This window comes from Lissotriton helveticus, chromosome 12 (assembly GCF_964261635.1).
Source record: "Lissotriton helveticus chromosome 12, aLisHel1.1, whole genome shotgun sequence".
NCBI classification, from domain to species: domain Eukaryota; kingdom Metazoa; phylum Chordata; class Amphibia; order Caudata; family Salamandridae; genus Lissotriton; species Lissotriton helveticus.
In genome coordinates, this window is record NC_136073.1 from 639823474 (window position 1) to 639849124 (window position 25651).

The following is a 25651-nucleotide window of genomic DNA, read 5'->3' on the forward strand; positions in this document are numbered from 1 at the left end:
TCCAGAAATCGCACCGAAGGACCGGGGACAGGTTATTTTCCGGGTCACGAACGTAGAGCAGTGTGTCGTCCGCATACGAGGAAACCACTATCTGATAGGTGGGGAAACTTACCCCCCTGTGACTGTGGTATTCCCTGAGCACGCACACTAGGGGCTCAGCGACCAATGCATACAGTGTCGGCGACAAGGGGCAGCCCTGGCGGGTCCCCCTGGAAAATAGGTATAGCGTCTGTAACTAGGTCCCCCAGCCGGATCCGCGCAGATGGTACATTATACAACACACCAATCATTTGCAGAAAGACGGGGCCGAGTCCCATTCTAGACAATACATGTCGCATAAATGGCCACTCCACCGAGTCAAATGCCTTCTCCATGTTCAGGAACACGGCGATAGCACTAGTGTCCGGTCGGACATGCTGCATTGTGCCAAAGACCGTACGCAAATTATAAGTAAGGTTTCTGTCGGGGACAAACCCTGCCAGTTCTGGGGCTACTAATTCCGGGGTCAGAAGGGCCAGGCGAGTAGCCAAGATCTTCGTAAATAACATAGTATCTACGTTTAACAAGGACAGCGGGCGGTAAGACCCACATTCCTCCGGGGGTTTACCTGGCTTGGTAATAGCAACCAAAATGGCTTCTCCCATTGATTGTGGCATTTGTCCCTTGACACACATATCATCAAAGAGCTCCGTTATATGCGGGAGCAAGATTTCTATGAAGGCCTTGTAAAAAGTCACTGTAAGGCCATCTGACTCCGGGGCACTGTTCGCCTTCATTCCAGCTAGTGCTTCCAAAATCTCGTCTCTTTCTATAGGGAGAGACAGGAATTCCCTATGTGTCTTAGTTAGGAAAGGTAGTTTAATATGTTCCAGATAGTTCAGCATTTCCCCATCTGTATCAGACTGGCGTGACGCATACAGGTTTGTGTAATACTGTTTAAAGCTGTGAGCAATGTCTGCCTCATCAGTAAGCAATTCACCCCTCTCCGAACGGATCATGGCAATGGAAGTCTTTCTCCTTCTATCTTTCAGGAGATTAGCCAGCACTGATCCAGGCCTATCGCCCTCTCCGCACGTACGAGCTGTGGCATATTTCCCCAGATGCTGCACTTCACAGTCCGCAGCTTCGTGATATTCCTCAAGTGGTGTCTTCATCACCTCGGTGGCCTCCTCATCCATCCCCCGACTGTTGCCCTGCCTCGAAGTCCCCTAGTCTACGCTCCAAAGAGGACAGTCTCTGTTGAATGTCCCAAAGCACCCGAGAGTGTTTGGACATGTCCACCCCTCTAATATACACCTTAAATGCTTCCCAAACCATTTGGAAACTATACACAGACCCAAAGTTAATGGCGAAAAATGTCTCTATTGCTTCTTCGATCGCTTCTTTAAAAAGGGGGTCCAACAGCGAGTAAGGGGGGAATCGCCATGTAAATGGAGAAATAGTTTCCTAGGAGTGGACAGGACTAGCAGGATGGGAGAGCGATCAGACAGCGTACGCGTCAGAACCCGACACACGCGGATCTGGGACATAAGGGACGATGGCGGAAGCCAATAGTCAATCCGCGTGTGTAGGTTATAGTACGCTGAAGAGTGTGTAAAACCACCCTCCGTAGGGTGAAGTTCTCTCCAAACATCCCTTAATGCCATGCTGATCATTGCTCTGTCTATAGCTCTAACTGCCGTCGCCGGCCTTCAGGGCGGTCTGCCCGATCTGTCTAGGCTCGGATTTCTAATCAAATTGTAGTAACCTCCCCTTATCATTTGAGTTGTCCCACTTCTTCCCACTATGTTGGCTAGCGTGGTGAAGAACTCCGGGCAGTCATAGTTGGGTCAGTATACATTAACCAACAGCAGGTCTAGTCCCCTACCCTGACATCTCGATATCACATACCTACCGCCCGTACCGGCTGTCAACAATTGCAACTTATAGTCGGACCTGGGGTTAATCCATATCATCACTCCCCGTGCTTGAGTCGTGAAACCTGCGGCGTTAACATTCACCGCCAGGCCCCTGGAACGCATCATTGGGCTCTGAAGTGGGAGATGCGTCTCCTGCAGGAAGGCTATATCAATAGTGTGTCTAGTGAGGTACTTTAGCACTTTACGGAGCTTGCGGTAATCATTAAGACCCCTTACATTCCACGTCACCGCCCTAAGGGAATCTACTGGCTTCTGGGAAATGTCCTCTTTAGTCATCACCATCCTGACTGTATTGCGTCAAGTAGCGTCCAGAGTCCCTCAATTGGTACATGTACTGTGTGTTATTTAGCACTGTGTCTGACCTAGCTAACCTCTCATCAAACAAACTTGACCAAATCCTTCCCCCCCTCCCTCCTCGCACGACAGACCACCCCCAGCGCGGTTGCGCTGCATCCCGTATAGGGACTTCCCACACCACCCCCCTCCCACCCTCAACCAAATTAACAAAAGTGGTGGTTTGCACTCGCGGGCGGAGGTCGCTCTTACTTAACCCCTAGTTAGATGTCAATACAGTCCCTGTTGACCTCCGAGCGCAGCACCCTCTTATTGCCTCCACCGCAATTCTACAAAACAATACAACAAATATCAATGTGTGACCCCCAGCTTAGTGTCAAGTATCCTGTGACAACATGCTCGCTAATGTCCGCTCCCTGTGACTACTATGTAAACAACTAAAAAGTCACCTGTGCATTGTCCATCACATTAAAACCTAATAACAGTAGTCAGGCTATCTGGAGTAATTCACAGTGAAGTATCAGTAATTGACAGCTTCAATACTACATAATATATATTACTAACGCGTCCCCCCAGCCCCCCAGGCTGGGGGGACGCGTTAGTAATATATATTATACTTTACAAGTATGTGCCATCCGACCAGACTCAGTCCTGTTCCTCCATCGATCCCCCAGCCGCTTCTTCCAAAAGCTGTCGCTCCGGACTCTGTCTCAGCCCCTTCTTCCAGTCTTTTAGCGCCTTCTGCAGGGCCTTTGGGTCAATGAAGATATGCGATCTTCCTTTCCTGTTTACGCGCAGCTTGGCTGGGTATAAAATCGCATAATCCAGACCCAACTCCCGCAGCTGCTTCTTCATAGGGACAAATTGTCTGCGTACCTCCTGCACTCGGGCACTAAAGTCCGGATAAAGGGAGATGTTAGACCCTTCATATGGCAACATTTGTTTGTCTCTTGCCACACGCAGAGCCGCGTCCCTGTCTCGATAGTTCAACAGTTTGGCAATAATTGGGCGTGGCGGGCGCCCGGCTTAGGTCGAGGTCCCAAGGAGCGATGCGCCCTTTCCACCACAAACATGTTTGAGAACACATCTGCGCCCAATAGGTCCACCAATAGCTTTTCCACACAACGCTCCATGTTCCCAGTATGTGTCGTCTCCGGCAGGCCCGTAATGTGTAAGTTACAGCATCTCAAATGGGCCTCGAGGTCCTCTGTTTTATCCTGCATCACCTGCATGATCCTGCTGAGCTTTTTATGGTCCGTGTCCAGCGTAGTTTGGGTTTCTTCGACTTCTGTAAGTCATTGTTCGGACATGTCTAGCCTCTCGGCGTGCTTGTCCAGCCGTTCCCCCATCCTTTCCATCCTGTACGAGAGGGTGTCAATCTTCATGCCCAAGGAAGAAATGCCACTCTGCAGTCCCAGTTCCATTGACAGAAAGAGACTGCGGATATCCTGCTCGTCTTCTGCCGGGGGAATAGGCCTGGTCTCCTCCCCCAAGGCTGGGTCGTGGGATTTAGAGCACTTCTGGTCAAAGGTCAGCTTGGACTGAATTCTGTCCGACTTGCCCATCGTATTTGCCAGTGGAGCGGGGCTATACGCAAGGTGGCGCAGTAAACTTCTTCAGCAATCTGGCGTTAGAGGGGACTCCACTTGGGTTGCGGGCAGTGGAACCCCCGCGTTTAAAAGCCACGCGCCAACAGACTGTGCCTCCTACCGCCCGATTTCGCTGCTTAATGTGGATGCCAAGGTTCTGGCCAAGATTCTTGCCACTCGTTTGATGCCACACCTACAGGCTCTGATCCACCCTGACCAGTCAGGCTTTATGCCTAATAGATGCACAGCGTTGAACCTGAGGAGGGTCCATGGCGTACTGGCTCGGGCGCACCTCCTCACGGAGGAAGCGGTCATCATCTCGCTTGACGCCAAAATGGCCTTTGACCTGGTGGAGTGGGAGTACCTCTTCAAGGTTCTCGCACGTATGGGCTTTGGGCCGAAGTACATAGCCTGGATACGACTCCTATACACACAACCAGTGGCGCAAGTAATAGCGAACGGCCACATTTCGCCACCGTTCCCACTGATCAGAGGAACCAGACAGGGGTGCCCTTTGTCACCTTTGCTGTTTGCACTAGTACTCGAACCCCTGGCGATCCTGCTTCGAGAGACGCCCCTGTTCCGGGGCATTAAATGGGAGGACGGTGGGGAAGACAAGGTATCGCTGTATGCGGACGACATGCTCGTCTATATGGTAGACCCTGACGCTGGGATCCCGGCCCTATTGGAGCTTTGCAATACACACGGGAGGTCCTCGGGCTATACTTTGAATTGGTCGAAATCAGTGATATATCCGCTGACAGGCCTGGCGCCACACCTGCCAACAGACTGCCACTTAATGACGTCGTTATCCTCCTTTAAATACCTGGGCATAGTGGTCACGCGGGATGCCGCAGCCTTTTTTAACTACAACTTAAAACCGCCTCTGGAACGCCTACGTGCGGATGTGAAACACTGGGCCACGCTGCCATTGACCCTCCTGGGGAGAGCATCTTTATATAAAATGATGGCACTGCCCAGGTTCTTATATGTATTTGAAAACACCCCTTACCTTGTCCCGCCACGGTATTTTCGGCAAATTACGGAGTTGGTCTCCAACCTGCTCTGGAACGCTGGCCCGGCTCGCATAGCCTATGACAAACTGGTGAAAAGCTGGTACGAAGGGGGAATAGCATTACCCAACATACAGCTCTATTACTGGGCAGCTCAGCTTAAAGTGATTAACCAGTGGATCCATGCCCCAAGGAACGACCCGGCTTACCAAGCGGACTGGTCCCAACTGGGGACGGATTGTATGCTCTCGGTGCTCTATAATAGACAGCAGCTGAGGCGCCTAACGGGCCCAACGCGACACACAGCGACAATATGGCACGTAGCACAGGCACGGCTGGGGTGGAAAGGGAAAATAACGAAACTGACACCGTTATGGGACACAAAGGCACTGGGATCCCTGAGGATATGTAAGGGATTTACACAGTGGGACCTTATAGGCATTTCCACGGTTGGAGATATGTGGGACAAAGACACAGTGGTGTCGTTTCCACAACTACAGCACCTGTACGGACTTAGATCAACGGAGACGTATAGGTATGTCCAAATCAGGCATGCACTGCTACGGGCGATTCCGGCGGGCACGAACTTACCGGAATCCTCACCCCTAGAAGATAGACTGCTAACTGATTTCATGCAACACAAAGCGACCTCTCTTACCTACAAAAAGATCATTAACAACCTAGCTGACCCCACACAAAAACTGAAAGAGAAATGGGAAAGGGAGGTAGGAGAGATGGATGAAACAGAATGGAACGAGGCATTGGCCTCCCCAAGGGAAGTAGGAATTTCGACGAAATTCAGACTGGTGCAGCTCAAGATCCTGCACCGCATTTATTATACCAGAACACTGCTTCATAAAATACACAGAGCACCGCACCCCTTCTGCCTGCGGGGATGCGGAGAGGAAGGCACACTATTTCATACATTATGGGACTGCACGCACATACAGGAATACTGGAGGCGGGTACTACGTACTATCTCTCAAGCTCTTAAAATCACTATTCTGCCTGACCCACGCAAATGTCTCCTAAATGTTTGGGAACCCAACGACTTGGGTAGGTACGGGAGGCTATGGGCTACGCTGGCTATGACAGTGGCTAAGCGAGACATCGCGCAGAAGTGGGGGGCTCCAGATCTACCCACGGCAAGCAGGTGGGCTAACAATATGGACACACTGATGGTGACAGAGAGAGGGGTCTATATCCTTCGAGCCTCCCCCCGGAAGAGGAATAAGGTTTGGATGGCATGGAATGTATATCGCGGGGACATCTGCGACCCACTTCCGGAGGAAGAAAATGTAGACTCAGAGGGGAAGATGAGTGAGGATGCGACTGGGAGTGAGCAATACTGAGGGCAGACCACGGGATTGCATTGCTATATGGGGATTGAGTGGAGCGGGTTAAAGCAGCGGACTTGACTGCGGACAATGGGAGATGATAAAGTGAAAGTTATGATGGCATAAGTTGGGGGGGGGATGTTCAAAAAAGTTATTATGAATAGAAAGGCAAGCTGGACACAGTCACTAAGACGATAATTAGTGTTACTCACATTGGTAATGTTATCAACAAAACGTATGGGCAAGCCCGTGCAGTAAAAACTGTATGGTGTAATTGTGAAGAAATTTTGTGCAATGCAATGTATGATACAAGAATATCAACTTCTTAAATGTAACCACATAAAAAAAGGGAAACTGACCAAGCAAGAAAAAAATGACAAACAAAACAAAAAAAACAACAAAAAAAAAACGAAGCACAAACTGTACTGTTGTAACGCGATAACTGTCTAAACTGCCTATATATCAATAAAGATTTTCAAAAAGCCACGCGCCATGGATCACTGCGCCACAACGCCTACTCCCCGCAAGGGGCGTCGTCCAGCACCGCTTAACATTCCGCTAGACATCACACCGCGTCCCTCTTAGGGGTTGTCCGACCGTGGCGCTCCACCTGCGACTGTGTGGTTGGTGTGTCCTGGAAGTTCTGCCGTGCATTGCCCGTTCCACGCCTCTCAGCTAGTATCAAAGGCCTTTAGAGTCTTGCAGCCAGGCCCATCTCTAAAGCGGTAGGAGGACCACCTCTCTCCTTGTGCCCCCTCCGTGGCCCCCACCTCTGTACTGCTCAGCTCAGTCCGTCAGCCTTCACCCCAGAGGAATCGAGATGTAGGGGCGTGTTTCCTTAATTATATCTAACCAGAACCGCAGCCGCCTGTCCCCAGACACCAAAGCTGGTCAGCGTGGCCTTGGGCTGGGCATGGGTTCGGTACCTTTTGCGGTGCCGAGGCTGGAGCAGTGCACAAGCCCCAACCAGTCTGAAGTCCCCACCGGAGGACACTGTGTGCGGAATCTACCTGTGTCACCACTGCCGTCCAGCCTCTGAAACCCGGTAACCCAGCAAGTCATGTATCCTCTGTGCTGTGATGCTAGCCGACACTGCCAGCAACCAGGAGCCTCTGAGATCCCGCAAGAGTGTGCTTCACCTCTGCCTCACACCTCAGCCATTGCCCAACATGCCTATTCAATGCAAGTCTACCAGGGGGGGCAAAGTCTAGCTGGCTGGCAGTGATGTCCCCCGCAGCTGCAGGCGATATCGGGGCTCCGTCGTTTCACAGCGCTGCGTCTCTGTTTATGGAGTCTCCAGGGGGTTCATTGGCTACCCCCGTGCCGCAGCACCTCCACAGCGGGTATCCTCCCCAGCGCCCGCTGCCCTAGCCGCACCGCTCCTATTACATAAGGGGGAGGGGGGCGAGTCCCCTCCGCCGCAGGGGTCGACAGCCGATGCAGCCGGAGCCTCCGCAGCTGTCTCACTTTTCGCTGCCAGCAGCGGCAGTCCCGCAGACGTTGCAGCAATTTGCGACTCACACAGGTCTGATCATCAAATTGTACACAAGTATTCTTGTGTCGCGATTAGCCCCTTATATGCCTCAATTAGTGGAGCCAGATCAGGCAGGTTTTATCACACAGCGTCAAACCAGCGACAACACAAAAAGGGTGATGCAAATCATAGAAACAGCGTTGCGCGTCCAAAGGGACTGCATGTTACTGTCCATTGAAGGGGAAAAGGCCTTCAACAGGGTCCACTGGCCCTACTTAGAACAAGTGCTACAGCGGTTTGGCTTAGGGAAGGTCCTGTCTACCCACATCCTCAATTGTTATTGCTCGCCTCGAGCCACGGTGTGGGTCAATGGCCAAACGTCCTCCTGCTTCCTGATAGGTAGATGCAAAAACAACAGTTGATGGACAGAATGCAGAACAATGTTATAGGTAGAGGCACCCATCAGGGGTGCCCTCTCTCCCCCATTCTTTTTGCGCTTTATATGGTGCCACTTGCGCAGAGATTCAGGCACCACCCCCTCATTAAGGGGATTAAATTCGGGGGAGGTGTCCACAAAATTAGCTTATATGCGGATGCCATTTTGCTTTCCATCACTGACCCCGCTCAGACCCTTCGGGCACTCGTTATTGAGTTGCATAACTCGCGCAGGCCTCGGGGTTTACGATTAATGCAGACAAATCAGTTGCCCTTAATATCTTGCTATCTGAGACTACATTGACCCACCTACAGGAGGAGTAACCTGTCCAATGGTCAGACACTACGGTTCCCTACTTGGGAGTGCAATTGGGCCCTAATATCCCAGCTACCATCACGGCTAACTATGATAAGCTAAGCCCAAATTTGCGGGGAATTGCGCAGATGGAAGCGGTGAGAAGTTGGCCTGGTATATGATGGTCACTATTCTAGTGAACACCTTGCACCAGTCCATTCAACCCTTATGGTGATGGTTGTAAGTCAACCCTATAGACCAGCTATCCTAGTGGTAGCGTGGACAGAACATTCTTAGGCTAAAGGACTCTTGAGGGAGTGTAAAGCCAGCTGTTTTACCATATGTAACCCCTTGAATACCAAATGAAAGGACACCACACAGGATATATATTAAATATACATGTATTTATTCACTAACACACTCCTCTGAACTCTTTATGAGGTCAGAGGCAAAAGCACATAACAAGTTACTCTTAGAAACACTTTAAATTGCACAATTTACAGTTAGGCCCTAGGGGCGCGTAAAACCATATACTAAGTAAGTGGTATAAGAACCACAACTTGAGAAAAGGAGAGGCCTAGGGCCTAGAGAATCGCTGGGGCTACACTATCTGACCCTTAGGTTAGGAGTAGGAGGCCCACAGGCGACGCGTGCAGTGTCTTTACATACACGCGTGAGTCAATGTTAAGTCAATGGGAACTTAGAGTTTAGAAAAAGAAGGATTCAGGACACTTCCGGTCTAGCTAGAAGGAAACAACTAAAAACCTAGACACTTGGATAGTCAATACCCTTGGGAGCACCGAAGTACTCGTGTTACCTCACACACAGGATGCGGGTGCATAGGTGTGAAGATGTGTCGGGTTTCGCCGTTGAAGTCTATGGAGCCTGTGAAGAAAGATGCTGCAGGCAACCAGGAGGAAGATGTCCGGGTGGATCCAAGGGCGGATCGAGGATGAAGAGGACCTGAAAGCAGAGGGGACAGAGTCTGGGTCACTAGCCAGTGACCGGGTGGAACCAGGAAGGAACCAGACGACGTCGAGGAGCAATCAGGTACTGTTGTGAAGCTTGTCTCTTCAGCCACGCGGACCAGGAGGCGTCGAGGATGACCAGATGCTGGAGAGGAGCTGTCCCACGAAGGTTCTCGCAGATGGAGGGGTCGACTGCCGGATTGGAGTCGACAAGCCTTGGCAAAGGCAACCTACGCAGGATACAAAGAAGGCTTCTGATGCAGACCAGCAAGGTCTGAGGTGCCTCACCTTTGCAGGGAGAAAAGGGCCAGTCAGGAGCAACCAGACCAGTGAGTTGATTCAAAAGGATTGTCGTCACAGAGGCTACTAGCCAACGGGCCAGCAACCGGACAACGCATCGAGCAGAACACAAGCAGAACGGCCCCACGCAGAACTCGTGGAGTGTGGAGGGCTGATCTTCGGTGCAGGTTGAGCTCGGATTCGGGGCTTCTCAATCCCCAGTGCACAGCTTCGAGGATACCTCAGGAGCTGCACAGTTAGCAAGTCATGGACTTTTCAAGATGGCCGGTCCCACGTGTCTCGTCGCCTCCACGGATCTCAGCTATGCTGCAGATGTGAAGAGAGGGTCAGAGAGGTCTGGAAGTCTGGGTCTTGTCAGGCTCTGTGCTCGGGTCCCGGCGGGAGCGTCGACAAAGCAAGCCGTTGATTTGCTGGATGGTGCCTGGTTGCCCAGGGTGGTCACTCCTTGGCCACAAGGGAGATTCTTCAGTCTTCAGCTTCAGCAGAATGTCGAAGGTCCAGAGTCGATTTCAGGAATAATCTAAAGTCCTAGGACTCAGCTCCTACCTTTATACAACTAAAAGGGGCTGGATTACTTTCTAGGTCCCTCCTATGGGTGGGACCAGGTAGGGGGGTGGTTACACCCCCTTTCCTTTGTCCAGTTTCGCGCCAGAGCTGGGGCTGGAGTGCCCCAGCAACCGGTTTGAACTGGGGTATGCATGGAGCACCTAGTGTTCCCCAGGCAGTGTCTCATTCTATTCAGCCCTCCCTGTCCCAATACAAAAAGTCCTGTCTGGGGTGGTGCTCGCACTCTCCAGGCAGGAAACCTATTGTCCAAACCTCCGTGACTGGAAGGACTCCCAGCAGCAGGAGGTCAGACTTGTGTCTGTGGCAGCAGCGTCCATTTTGTGACGCTGGGGCTCTGGTTAACTTTAACCGGGATAGTCAGCAATAACATGTCTTCTCCCTCTAGAAGGGTGGAATGCTACCCCCGTCACCAGAATTGGCGAGGGGGTAGTATTCCAAAGCGTATGACACCTTACACAACATGTTTAGATAAAGCCAAACCAAAGTTAGCATTCAACCGCGAGGATTATAATGCACTTAAGAGTATATGGTATGGCGATAACAGCTATAAGGACATGGTTCCGCAAGCTGCAGAGGCTCAGCTCATGCTAGAGCACCATCTCACACATAACCAAGCACTCTGCCTCCAGGATTGTTAAGGCCTGCCATAGGAGTGACTTATAGGTTACTGTGTGTCTATATATAAGGGTAGATATAGGAATACTATACTAAGCAAGGGGTGATTACACGACCTTGCCCCAGCTGAGTGATCAGCCAGTTGTGTCAGTTTGAGTGGCCAGCAGGGGGTGGCATAATACATGCTGCAGCCCCTGGTAGGCCTTGGTTACACCTATGCCCTGAGTACACTTCTACAGGGGCTGATAAGGTGAACCAATTCCCAATTGTGGATGTACCTAGAGTACATGGTGTGAATTTAGAGAGAGTGCATCTGGGCTGTTGGTCTGATTAGCAGGCCCACAGCCACAACTAAGTCGAAAACGAGTAAAGCAAAAGCAAAAAGTGGGGGTGACCATAGGAAGCAGACCCTACTCTCCTACAGAAGCATCACCCCTTGTCATGGTTAGGCAGAATAGCTGCTGTCTAGATGACGATCCTCCCGCGGATACTATACCTTTTTCAAACTCTCCCTCTGAGCCCTCCGTCGGGCTGGATCCAACAAACCCAGTCAGAGCTAGCGCACTTCATCTTGCGAGGTCGAAGGCCGCAGTTCAAGCAGGCTATTGCGGTCCTCCCCCCGGAACAGGGAGGAGTCGGTATACCGGACCTGCAGCTTTCCTTCTATGCGGCGCAGCTCCGCTATCTGGTAGAGTGGCACCGCCTGGAATCCAAAAAACACTGACTGTTCCAGGACCAGGCGGTTGCAGACCTGCCCTTGCAGGGCATTCCCTCTCACCAGAAGAAACACAGACCTCTTAATCTCTACGCCTCCCATGTCACGAGTATACTCCTGGAAGCTTGGGATCGTACGGCTCTCTCACACGGGCTGTCCTCATTTCCCTCTCCCATTACTCCATTGTTCAATAAACCCAATTTTACTCCGGGATTGGATCCCAAAGCATTCGCGAACTGGCGCCTCTCCCCTTGTCGATCTCTGGGACATCTGTTTGACTTACAGGGCATCAACCCGTACCCACAAATTAGGGGGTATTATGGCATTCCAGAAACAGACAGAATGTATTATTTGCAACTTAGGCACTGGGCTCTCCAACCCCAAATTAAACCTGGAGCGCAAAGATGTTTAACCCCTTATGAGTAATGGCTGGTTACGCGAACATCAGACAAAAAAACTAATCTCTGACCTGTATAAACACCTCCTTGCGACCAACACTCACACTTACAACGCAGGTCGGGTGAGGTAGGAGCGGGACCTAGGCAGGACCTTTTCACACAAAGAATGGAGTGGCATATATTGTAGGGCACGGCATTCAGCTTATCACGCAGGACTCAAGGAGACAATGACCAAAATTGCTACTTACTGGTACCACACACCAGAATGCCAACACTGTTTCGACCCTCGCGTTAGCGACCGATGTTGGAGGGGGTGTGGTGAAATGGGCACCTTAGAGCACCTGTTGTGGAGCTGTGATAGAATCCAATCATATTGGACCACAATCCTAGACGACATAGGTTCTCATCTTGATACTCAACTCCCACACTTCCCAGCATACATCCTCTTAGGGTTGCCCAACCCACTGACATACCCCCTGAAATCTAGAAGAGGCTGCCTCATTGCCATTGCTTTAGGAGCAGCCACCCAGAACATACTCGCCCACTGGCGCTCTCCCCAGGCTCCTCCACACACAGGCTGGTTACAAAGGCTACGGATGGTGCTAGGGATGGAGAAACTGTCTCTTACTTTGGCGGGTAGGGGGGACGAGTTCCCTGAGCTGTGGTGACCCTTCCTGACACTGTTCACAGCGGAGTTCATGGAACTGACCTGCCTTCGATATCTACAGCTCCTCCGACTAGCGGACACGCAAATCCCTGAGAAACGCACTCCCCAGAGGACATGGTAACTCCCACAATGCTGGCACCATTTATCCCCTCTCTTTGTTTTACCCTTATGATTTGTGGACAGGGGGGGGAAGAGGTGGGGGTGGGAAGGGTTTGATGTTTTGATCCCCTCATTTGTTTCCCCTGAGTTGTCTATTGTTGACCTGCTCACAGCAATCACTTGGTAGGACTGACAGCGCTGACAACTGATGTCTGTATCGCTTTGTCTTGATGGAGCAGGAGGTCCTGTTCTCTTTTGTCATGTTTGAAAACAATAAAATATTTAAACCATAAAGAAGCCAGGAAAAATAGGCTGAAAGATAAAGCTTGGGAGGACTTAAGGCAAGCATCTGTCAGAAATGATAGTAAAGACTTCTGGAAAGTTGTTAATGCCACATTTTTGAATGATGCAGGGACCCCTTCCTTAGATGTACACATTGCGGAGGATAGTTGGGTAACACGTTATGGCAAAAATTCCAAACAATTGAAGGGACTGTCAACAGGAGATCAGGCAGGAACCACCATCTCATTTCCATCGGACCTTTGATGTTTCTGAGTTTGAACTCGCCCTAGAACAGGCACCTTCATTAAAGGCCCATGGGGCAAAGGGGGTGCCTGTTGATGCTTTCCTATCTAACGAGAAACTGTGGGCCCCGCTTTTAACACATGTTTTTAATTCCATAGCCAGAGTTGGACCTCCATCATCTTGGAAACATTCCATAATCATTCCAGTTTTAAAAAAAAGGGAATGGCTTGAATCTAAATAACTATAGACCCAACACCCTAATTGATTCAACGGAGAAGCTAATGGGCCGCATGTTATTGAATAGGGCTTGAGGAATGGGCAGAAAAAAATAGACCCTCTCGGACGTACAATATGGCTTTAGACAAGGGAAAGGTACATTTGACCAATGTTTTAACCTAATGCTAATAGCCGCAAATATTCTTTGGTAAAAAAGGGCGAACTGTGTATGACCTTTATGGACCTATCTTCAGCCTTTGACTGCGTGTCCTACAGCAAGCTATGGGCTATAATGGAGACTAAGGGAGTGGAGCCTGCAATAGTTATCTCTATAAGGCAGCTATATAAGGGGGCAATGGCAAGTGTGCCATTTGGAAAACAAGGTGAATTCTCAAAAACTTTTAATGTCGGAAAGGGGTAAGACAAGGTTGTGTGCTTACCCCTTTTCTATTTGCCCTCTATACAAATCAACCAGAGAATTTATTGATTGAAAATGTAAAAGATACCCTGTATGTTGACTCACGCCCTCTTCCAACCCTTCTTTATGCAGAAGATGCAGTCTTATTGGCCAGAACGCCTTTGGCCTGGTAGAGTCTCATTGATTCTTCGTGACCAACTCAAATCAGCGCGCAGGAAGTACAACAATCACATCAAAAACAAAAAATCCAGCTTTTTCCGCTCAGCACTGGACAGTGCCAAAAATAGACCCAAGGAGTTATATAGCATCATCAGACAACAAACCTCCAAGCCCATACCCTCCTCGGTGCAGGCGTCCAAAGAACTATGCAACAAGTTCGCCAAATTTTTCAAGGACAAGATTACAAAAATCGAACTCTCACTGGCCGATTTCAACACGCAGCACGCAAAGCGCAATGCGGCTGGGTCACCAGACCTTTCACCTGTTCTCTCTCCTGGTCCCTCCTCCAATTCCTGGCTCAGTTTCCATCCTATCCAAGAAACTGAGATAATCATGCTGATATCCACCTCCAAACCCTCAGCCCATGTCCTTGATCCCATTCCTCCCCTACTGACCAAAAAAATGAAGCACGCTCTAGCCCCGCTCTGGAGCACAATCATAAATAGCTCTCTGAAAAGTGGAGTGGTTCCTGACTGCCTCAAAATGGGCCAAGTCACACCCCTGCTGAAAAAACCCGGACTAGATGTGACAGATCTAAACAACTATAGACCTGTGTCGAACCTCCCCCTTCTCTCAAAAACACTTGAAAGATGCGTCCTACATCAACTGACCCAGCACCTGGACAACATCAGCCTCCTGGACCCCCACCAGTCTGGCTTCAGAAAAGGCTGCAGCACAGAAACCGCGATCCTCAATATCATCGACGATATACATGGATCTTTAGACTCTGACCAATGCTGCCTCCTCATTCTCCTTGACCTCTCGGCAGCATTTGATACTGTTGATCACAAACTCCTCTTAAGGACTCTCCAAGAAAGAGCCGGCCTTGGCGAGGTTGTCCTCAAATGGTTCTCCTCCTTCACCCACAACCGCACACAAAAAATAAAAATAAAAAACTTTACCTCCGACCTCCAGCAAGTCAACAGGGGAGTCCCTCAAGGCTCGGTGCTTTCACCGCAACTCTTTAATATCTACATGGAACCTCTCTCCAAACTACTCAGAAAAGCCAACATTCACTTCCATCTCTATGCAGATGATACCCAGATCTATCTGGAAACAACCTCTCTCAAAGACATACAAAGACTCAATGATGTCTTGAAAGATGTCCAACGTTGGCTCACAAGCAATCACTTAAAACTTAACCCTGACAAGACAGAGACACTCCTCATCTCAAATAAGGAAGACAACCCACAAATTGCTGAGTGGTTAAAAGCCATTGATGCACTTAATGGAAATCTGATTCTAGCAGACTCTGCCAAATCCCTAGGCATTACTCTCGATCCAAAACTGAATATGACGAGGCACATCAAGAATTCGGCCAAAAACGCGTTCCTTAGCCTAAGACTACTGAACAAATTAAAACCCTACATTCCGCCCAATGACCTCAAACAGGCCACCCAATCTCTGGTTCTGTCAAGACTGGACTATGGGAACGCAGTCCTCTCAGGAATTCCAAAATCACACTTGGCTCCCATCAAAACAACGATACATGCGGCGGCTAGAATGATCACCGGTATCAAGAAATATGATCATATCTCCCCCGCACTCAAGGAACTGAAATGGCTCCCAGCAGAAATGCGGATTAGCTTCAGAACAGCTTGCCTCACCCATAAAGCCCTTCACACCGGCAAACCAGATTACCTGGCAAAAAAACTCATAAAAGCAGGTCAGTCCAGGAACCTAAGAAGCTCAAACTCCCTTCTACTCATCCCAGCAAAGACCAGAAAGAAAAAAACTGCTGACCGATCTTTCACTGGAAGCGCTCCCAGAATCTGGAATGCCATCCCCCCGCATATCAGAATCATTCCCTCTTATGTAGAATTCAAACGCCAACTCAAAGACCTGTTCCTCAACCGCTCCTTTGGAAATGGATAGTGGGGAGCAATTAACAATGATCGAGCTCCGCTCCAGCTCTAAGACTCTGAAGTTCCCTGAAAATGTCATTTACTTCAATGTGTTGCTCTTTCACTACTTTTTTCGCTCCTCTGTGGATATGTCTCCCCTCTATTCTTTATCTGTTGATAATCTGTGCTGTACCGACTGTAAAGCGCTCTGATACCCTGGGGTCTGGCTCGCGCTATAGAAAACTTCTTAAATAAATAAAATAAATAAAAAACATCCTTTATGGCTAGTTTAGATGTACGTGTCAATGAGACTAAAACGATCACACTTATTGTAAGGGAAGAAAACAAAAAAACTGAAAGAATTACTATAGAAAAAAGAAACATAGAAGTGGCGGAGAAATTTGTATATCTAGGGGTACGTTTTGATAATAAATTGAAGTGGAAGGCCAGAATCCTATTTAGAGCTAATCAAATGAAAAAGAGCATTGTAGTCTTATTTAAGTTTACAAAAAAACTAGGCTCTAAACCGATTCCGGATATGGTAAATATTTATTCAGTCAATGCCAAATGAATTGCTACATATGGGGCTGCAGATTGGGGTTTGGCAGATATTAGAGTGTTACAGCGAATTGAGGATTTATTCTGCAAAAGATTGTAAGCATTACCACAAGCTTGTTCAAACTACATCAGCCACTAGGATTTGGGTCTACCACACATTGATGATTTCATCAAAATGGCTCCCATATTGTTATGGCATTCGATGTGGAACAGGGAGAAGGTCAAATTAAATCAATCAATACTGAGCGATAGCTTGAAGTTAGATCATGCATTGAGAATCCCATGGCTATTTTATGTAAAGATGACTCTTACCTCTCTGGGTCTAAATGAGCTCTACGACAACCCCCAACTGTGCACCAGTTATCCAAATGCGAAGCTTAAGGAAGTTTTTATGGTCAACGAAAAAAAAGCCAGGTGTTTTTTAAAGATAGATAAAAGTTCAATAGGAGTATACCAACCTATAAATCATATGACATATGGTGCACCTTACTATTTGTCCTTTGTGGTGAACTCTCAGCACAGATTTGTGCTGACAAGGTTTTGGTTAAACTACATTACATGATGGGTTATCCCGCAAATGCATATTCAGTAAAGCAGTTGTCACCTTGCCCATGTGACGGAAAGTGTACTCACTCTATTTCACACATTTTGTTCTTTAGTTCTTTATATACCAATCCGAGGAAAAAGTAAGTATTTGATACCATTAAACGGAAAAACTATTTTCGACAGCACCTTACAGCTTTGACATTTTTACAGCAACTGGATTATCATTTTGTATGTTTTACGGTAGCATCTTTCTTGTGGGCTGCATTGAAAATCTGTCGCATCGCATGAATTTTAAGGGTGTTATGGTCTGTAGAATGAGGCAGGAGAATCCTTACGTACTATTCTAGAATATGTACCTTCTTATTTTATTGTCTTTGTTTTCATGAACTTTTATGCATTTTAATTAATGCGAAATAAAGTTTATTTGACTGATTGATTGATTGATTGATTAAAACTGCCTGATCGTGATTTGTACGTCTGAAAGGAGATGTGTATCTTAATGTGATGGCTTGATTTGCCATCAGAGGGGTGATTGGAGCAGCATAATTTTGGCTCCATCTCTACATGTCAAAAATATATCAAATAAACATGCTTTTAGCTCATGCTTTCTGTGTGCTCTAACAATATTAACATAAAGTGCTGAACTTGACATCATTTTTGAAGCGTATTTACTGTAGGATTAGAGACTCATACATACACTGTGTGCCTTAACTGTATTAAATGATATACTCTCTAGAGACTTGATGAATAAACCATCCTCATCTGTTAAAAGTGTGTTTACTTTAGAAACTACAATGACCTACATAATAGCCTATGGAAATATACTATTTACTTTTTACTACTTTGTTATTTATGTACTGTGAGACTCCCACTACGGGGAATGATTCAGGCATGTGACTCTATGAAAGATACCTCAATACTGGAAAAACAATAATGATTTATGCAAGGTGTACACTAATGTTTCATATTTGCATTTAAATGTAGTTCTTAGTCATACTTAGACACACATATTCAAGATTTTATTGTATGCTAAATGCAGTGCTTAATTTGAGCCAGTGGTTTCTGGTGCTCAGCACTGCCACTTTTTTGTCAACATCTGCCACATCGTGTTGCTGTTTGGTTTATTTTGTGAGAAGCACAACAACAGTTGTTTAAAAATTAAATATACATTAAAATCAGTAAACCTGACACCCAAATCTGTAAGAATAGCTTGGGTGGCATGTATTTTTCATGTATATTTAAAGTCTGAATTGTCACACTTGTATGAGTATGATGGTTAGTTGTGATGGTACTGTCATCTGGAGCACTAGTGGGGGCAATTGGAGATGAAAGCTGCAATGGCCTCTTGAAAAGGGCCCTGGCACTTATTTTTTACAAATTAAGTACTTGCTATATGTAATATGAATCTAATATACTGACAATTTTATTCATTTGTATTCGAATGTGCACATGCATATTAAATATGCACCATTGATTTAAAACTTTAAGTTGTCCTGACTAGGCCTGATTTTCATTCGGCATAAAATACGGTTTCCTATTTCTGTTTGCAAAACGTTTTCCTTGCAGGCACATTCACATGGCTTGTTAGTTTGAGAATAGTTACAACATTGTACTTGTGATACAGAAAGAGCATGAGAAGAAGACCTAGAGAAGGAGCATGGAGAGCCAGAGCGTCAACTGAAAGTGTCCATTTATTATGTTGCAAAGGCTCCTCGTTGACAATTTACAATACCGTTCCCATGTGTGGCCTGGGAGAAACTGTTGATATTTCATCTTATAAAGTGAGAATCAAAAGCTCAATGGAGTACCTGATGATGTGGACAGAGGGGTGTTACCTGTGATATTCTGATTCACATAACTGGAGTTCACCCTGACTGAATTACAGCTACTTTCTTATTTTCTTTGACTTTTGCAGAGTGTGGCTGGGGCTAACACTCGTTCCACTATCACAGGAAGACTGAGCTTCTAAGATGTTCCTTCTTTCACTGCTTGCATTTTTCTGCATTTTCCCCATTTTACATATTTCCCTTATTATTATGATTCCTTAGGTTCAAAAACCATCCTTCATCGCTTAGATTTAAGTTAGATGATTATACATTTTACTCATGTATAGACAAGAGAAACAGAAACATTTCTCTGAGCTTCAAATCCTACTGTTGAACTTTTGTATCGCTGTGACTGAACTACTTGTTTGTTTTATAACGGTACGCCTAAACTTTTTTGGGAGGTTGGGTTTCCAGATAGTTTTTTTGTACGTTTACAGCATGGTGCTGAGATTTGTTCTCGCATCTTTACTGCTCACTTGTAATAAACTTTATAACTATAGTCACTAATTCCTGGTTCTTATTGTGTAGCCAAATAATCTATACTGTTAATAGAAATTGATTGATTTAATGCTAACTCGCCTTCACCTCTCAAGTTACAAAAAAAAGGTCTAGCAGAGGACAACTGGTAAGAGGGTTGGCCCAGAGTGCTACACCAAAACCCTACTATAAATATAGACTATCAGTCATTGGAAAGTGCAAGTGCCTAACAATTTCTATTCTTGGGGAACTATTTTTTAGGTGTATAGATACATGTGCTTGGGTAAAAAAGCATCCAAAGGCTGGAGTGGGCTAATCTGATGCTCTGTATCTTCTGCTGGCGTGGGCAAGACTTTAATTTGAGTGACATGTCAACAGACCAATAGTGAAAGAGTGTTGATTGGAAGCCCCTTCATATATATGTATTTTTGTATAATATTGCTTGGAGAACATGAGGCTGGCAAAGCAGCTAAAGCTGTCTTTCTTTAGGCCAAGCCTAAAAAGCAGGTCAGAAACAGCAGTATCCAAATAAGGATACAGGAAATACAGGTTTTCTAATTGCATGGTACTACAAAAACAGAGTACACTGAATCTTTTAAAAGAGTGTTTGTAGATGTTTCAAGGTGTATATCAAAGTACTTACCCAAAGTTTATTGACAAGGTATACCACTTTTGCTGTTATTCGTTTAGGATCCTTATGTCTCATGGAATCCAAGATGATATCCGTAAGAAAAAAATGGCATTTTCTTGCATAAAACATTTCTTCGTGTGACATATTAAAACTGAGAAAAGCTGTATCTGTAAATGAAAGTAAACATATGCAAAAAAACTGTTAATAAGCAGGGAGATACAGACCAAATAATTTCTCCAGCTTCTAGCCCACAGACCCTCTGCTCATACATCTGTAACCTGCGCTCTCATAACACTACCCCTTTACCTTATTCCCCCATGTTTCCTCCCCTTCCACAAAACTGTATCTTTACCTTCCTCTCCATCAATTGTTCTTCTATGAAAAACCATCTTTTTTTCTCTCTCTCTCCATGCTTATGATCTCCTCGTTGTATCTTTGTTTCCCCTCTCCCATCTTGGGCATTTTCCTTTCATGTTTAACTCTCTTTTGTCATCCCCCGTTTTCCTCAATTGCTCAATTGGTCTTTTCGTCTCAGATCCCCTCTCTATATATCTCTTCCTGCACCCCATAATTCTCTTACATTTTCTCTCTTTTTCATCATTATGACCTCCCTCTCTCGTCTTACTTCTCCATTTAGAGGATTAAGCATAGATTGTATTCTCTACCCTCCTTTTTTGTTTTAGCTTGAAATCATGTTTGTCATTTTTTTTCTTTTATTTATGACTGATCCTTCCTCTTTATCTCATTTCCTAGTAAATAATAGCCTAACTGCTGGTTGGCCCTACATCACTTCCATTTAAAATTGACCTTACAATTTACAGCACGACCTTAATCACATACCCATACACCACAAACATATTGTCACAGCCACCAGTATACACATATTCCAAAACACACACAGACCATCATATCACCACACCAATGCATACATACCCAAACAAGGAGATCAGAGCACACAATGATAGCATTGCACCCACCCTCACCATCACACAAATGCATCAAAGCTCACATCACAATGCACCTTCACATCATTGATGCATGCCAAGAACAAACAATTATATAACATGCAGCCTGCAGTGCAGAGGAAATGGACTGATGTCACATGGCCCATCCCTCAGACTGCAGCAGCGCGAATACCCATTTAGAGTCTTCCTGTCAGTCCTTCCAAAGGCCAAGCCGGTCATTGGTGAGCTCCATTCAGCCTACTCCCAAGACAGCACACATAAACATGAACATAGACACTTATACTACAGGTCTTTATTAAACACAAAGCTAGTAGAGAATCTATGTGGCATATTGGTGACACCAAAAATCAAGAGGATTGGTAGGCGAGGTTGGATGTGGTAGGTTTTCTATACAACACGTTTTTTTTGATTTGCCTAAAACCTTTGACCATCTTTACAGATTTCTATGAAGCTTGGCATTCTGCAAACTCAACCAAGATTGGCTTTTGGCATGCAACTTTTGTTAAGATTCGTGAAGATCCACGTAGTGGAAAAAAATGTAAGGGTTTCGTGAAAAAATAAGTTATTTTCCATTTTAGTGCTGTAGGATATTTGTCTGACACCTACAGACTGAATGGCTGTCCAGATTTGCACCAAACCTGGTATAAAAGTAGAACGTTACTCAGAAAGTGGTGTTTTGATGTTTGGATATAAATCTGTTTAGTAGTTCTTAGCATATAAATATGTCCTGAGTGCCATTGACGGTTGGGAGCCTATTCAGTAGTCACAAAAGAGGCAGAACGCAGACTGGGGTTAGCCAGCAAGTATGGATAGGTCACAGTACCTCGCTATAGCTAATCTATCCTTGAAGTGCTCCATCACTAAACTGAGTCCGCCTTCTAACTAAAAAGGCCAGAGGTATAAAAGGTCATGACCATGAGTGTGGCTTGGACATCTCCCAAGAAGCCAATGGTTCTCAGCCAGGCATGCGGTCTAAGGGCCACTGATGATGTTCTCGCTGTGCAGAGTGAGTCTGTTGTGTCCAGTCCTCTCCTTATGGTGAGCTTTGCTGAATCTTAATCACCAGCAATAGCCCAGTAGTGTATGGCCCTGGCCTCCTCCGAGACCATAGGCAGCATTTTCTCACTCGTATGGTCTCAAGAAGCATGTACCGTTAACCAACTGCAGTGCTAGGCTTGCAGAAGAGAGCATTCTCATTCCAAAGGTGTCGATCCTCTTGAACACCCAATCCAGTGGAGTGGGAGGGAGTGCGCCGGGGTGGTCTCTGAAATTGGAGGCTTGGAACACCAAGCTGTCTAGGGTGGTTTGCTGGGTGATGAAACAGGAGTCCTTGTGCAGGGTTTGGACCCAGCCCCAAGAACGACATCTGTAAGGGCTACATTAAATGCCAGAAAGGGTTCAGTGGGGGCAACTCCCGGGGGAAGCACCTCCATCAAGACGTTCATCTTGACTGCTACAGAGGGTAGCGTAAGGCACAAGTCCTCAGCCTTACCACCATTGCAATTAAGGCATCCTCCTTCATAGTCATGGTAAGGGGATAGACCAATCCAGACAGTGTCTGATGAGGAGGTCAATCCACTGGCTTCCCCTGGTTCTCCCTACCAGGTGTCCACTGTGTTGTCTAGGGGATGCTGGAATCCATAAGGGTCATCTGATCCCTCTCATTTTTCATCCAGGCCTGTTGAAAAATGGTGCCAGCTCCAAGTTGGACATGGCCCTGGTTGGCGCTGGAGCTGGAGTTGGATGACACCCATCCAGCTCTGTGTCAGATGTCACTTATAATGAAGTGTGTCACCAGGAGCATTGATACTAAAGCAGGCACCAAGGAAGGTCATGTTCTCAAGGGCAGCACTGCTCTGGCTTCCACACCAGATCCACGGGGCCCGAAAAAGGGCAAACCTGCTAGTGGGAATCCAGGGGAGAACCACCCACACCTGTGAGAACAGAGGGGTTGGGTCACCCAAAAATGAGGTGCATGGCAGAACCATTTCAGATGGGTGGGAGTTGCTCCAGCAAAATCAAGGAGACAAGTAGCGGACCTGCAGGCTTCACTGATGAGCAAGGCTTAGAATGCCAATGCTCCAACGACTCGTCCGAGGACTTGGATAGGCGTGAAGAAGTCGAATACCTCTTCAACTTCTTAGACTTCTTTTTGTGGTGGGACTTAATAGACGACTTCAATCTAGAGGACCACTGTCCTGGGACCTTTCACAAGACCGGAACTAGGAGCGTTGTGAAGCCATCTGACATCAGGCGGTAAGGAGCTTGAGGGATTGCCCCCTCAGCTCCATCAGGTGCATAGCGCAGAAGTCCTCACAGGTCTTGGGGTTGTGGTCCTGCTCCCAACACCCTAGACAAACCAAGTGCAGGTCTGTCATAGACAACTTCCTGGATAGGCACCACATGGCTTGAAACCTGCTGGTGTCTTAGGGGACATCCCTAGCATTTCCAGAAAAGAATGGACAGAATGCATGACAATGTCATACATTCACCCCAGTAGAGAGATCTGGGCCTAAATCCATCATTTTTTTTGCTCACCATGGCATTCCAGTTTGAAACCCAGTCATATGCAAATCAGTCTTGACCCTGCTCCCAATGGGAACCGTCCAGCCTGAACTGCCAAGCCCAGTCCTCCCTGGACGGTAAACAAGCATCCTAGGACCGGTTTCAGGGTTTCACCCCTTATCAGCCAGGATAGCTTGACTCCAGTGGGACATCCCAAGAATGCCAGGAGAATTCCTCAAAAAAGTGTTTGACAAAAGTTGAGAAAAAGGTCAGACAAAAATTTACTGGAAGTAGCTCTTCATGGATCTGTGCTGACTGCCACAGAACGAAAAAACCTAACATCATCACACTGGGCTGGCAACAAAATAGGCACTGAGTACGTCACTTCCTAACAGAATGACGCAGATGACACCGTTGTGAATCCCATATGACGCCATCTACGGCACTCAGGGGTTCTGCTCAACAGTTTTGGGATCCAGTCTAATGCCTGGGGATTATTCTAAGGTAAAGAACCAGCAGCTAGAAGTCTTTATCGGATAGTCCTTGTCGGAGTGTGCTTGGGTGCAGCATTAGAACACAGGGAGCCCAATCATGGGACTTAGTTGCTGTAGCAGTGTTTATGGATTGTGCAATGTATCAAAACCAAAACAAGAATTCGAATGACAATTGGCGAGCCACAGCCTTGAGTGAATGTCAATAGAGATCACAAATTGTAAACATCATATATGATAAGGAGTGTATATGACTTATTTTCTAATTCCAGATCACCCCGTTTGGGCTAGGTCCTCCAAGTGCAAATGAGCGATTATTAGTGAAGCCTAATCAAAGTTCATTGCTTGAACGAGGTGTTACTGAAAGCCTTTAGTCCCTTCCTGACTTAATGGAAGAGAGTTGGTGTGATAATACTCTCCGTCTTCTACCAAGAGCTTGTCTCTTTTTGGTTTCAACCTTTGTAGTTTGTTGCTGACGATCTGCCAAGACCATCTCAGCATCTTGAAGGAGAGGTTGGGGGAAAGGGATTGCCATCAGTCTCCTGGAGTCCTACTAGTACAAGGCTTCATTAAGTGAGAAAAGAGATGATCTTAAAGGGGTAGCCCCAATTATATTTAATGTCCTTTGAAAGCAGAAATTCAGTCACTGGCATAAAAGAGAGTTGCTTCAGTAGGATGATCGGGGATGGATCCTAGAAGACTGTATAGAGTTCATGTTGAACAAAATGGGCCCCACAGATCTGGCCTTGTTCATGATAGTTTCTTTAACTTAGTAGAAGTGGATTCTGGTTAAGATGTTTTGTTCTGACCAAACCTAGAGTGTGTCCAAAGTGCCTGTTTCAGCTTAAAAGGGCCGTTCCTGGAGTCTCTAGTAGTGCCTCAAAGAGGTTTTGTACATAGAGCTTCAAATCTTCCTGTGGAATGTCACTAGGGAGACCTGGAGACATTTGTTGTTCCCCCTGGAACGGTTCTGAGAGTCTTTGAGTTTCCCTTGAAGCAAAATATGCTGGTCTTCAAGGTTGAGCAGTCGATTTTGGAGGTGTTTGCAGTGACTAACTTACTCATCCATATCCTTTGTCAGATCATTGATCTGGTCCCTAAGATCAGGGATCTCCTTTCTCATTTCCAGCAGGTCCTGCTGAGAATTCAACTTCACTGTTAGTATGTTGTTTTGGAGGGCAGGGAAGGACTGTATTTTGGAAGTCTTTAGTTACCGCTTGATCCAATTACCCCACTTCTGAGGTGTCATGGTCTATCTTGTCATTGTTTAGGCCTGTGATCAGCTAGATTGGAGGGAGTCTTTAATAGAGGTATTATTATTTATCCCCATTACCCTAATCACCTCAAGGTGAGGTTTTTGGATTTGGTACTTCAGAACAGAGAGAGGTTTCTGACAAAAGCAGCCACCATGTTTTGGCGGCACTACTGGAACCCGATGTGCTCTGTCGACTACGAAGTGAGTGGATACTGCACAGAGTTTGTCATTGTCCAGATAAGACCCTCAATGAACTGTTAACATCATGTCCTAAATTTGTTGTGGGTAGCCCACCAAGCATATGTTGTTGTGCCAGAACCACCATTCTGCATCTTCTGCCTTAGTGTATAAGCACTGAGTAGTCTTCAGTCTTCATGGGCTGGCAGGTTTTCATTTTGAGATGTTTGATAGCTTTTGTGTTATTGTCCAGGGTACATTCCGCTAAGTCCACCGTGCCAAGTATCTTTTTAAAATCCATAGAATGAGGGTA

The 25651-nt window shown here is 46.7% G+C and overlaps 1 protein-coding gene across 3 annotated transcripts in view; it reads right to left on the reverse strand.

The window, feature by feature from the left end:
- Positions 1-25651, reverse strand: part of KCTD19 (potassium channel tetramerization domain containing 19) — a 2598446-nt gene that overhangs the window by 516319 nt on the left and 2056476 nt on the right. For all 3 annotated transcript variants that reach the window (XM_078669086.1, XM_078669084.1, XM_078669085.1), the window contains one exon: positions 19958-20112. In XM_078669086.1, the coding sequence (XP_078525212.1) occupies positions 19958-20112 (155 nt within the window). The remainder of the gene's footprint in view (positions 1-19957; positions 20113-25651) is intronic.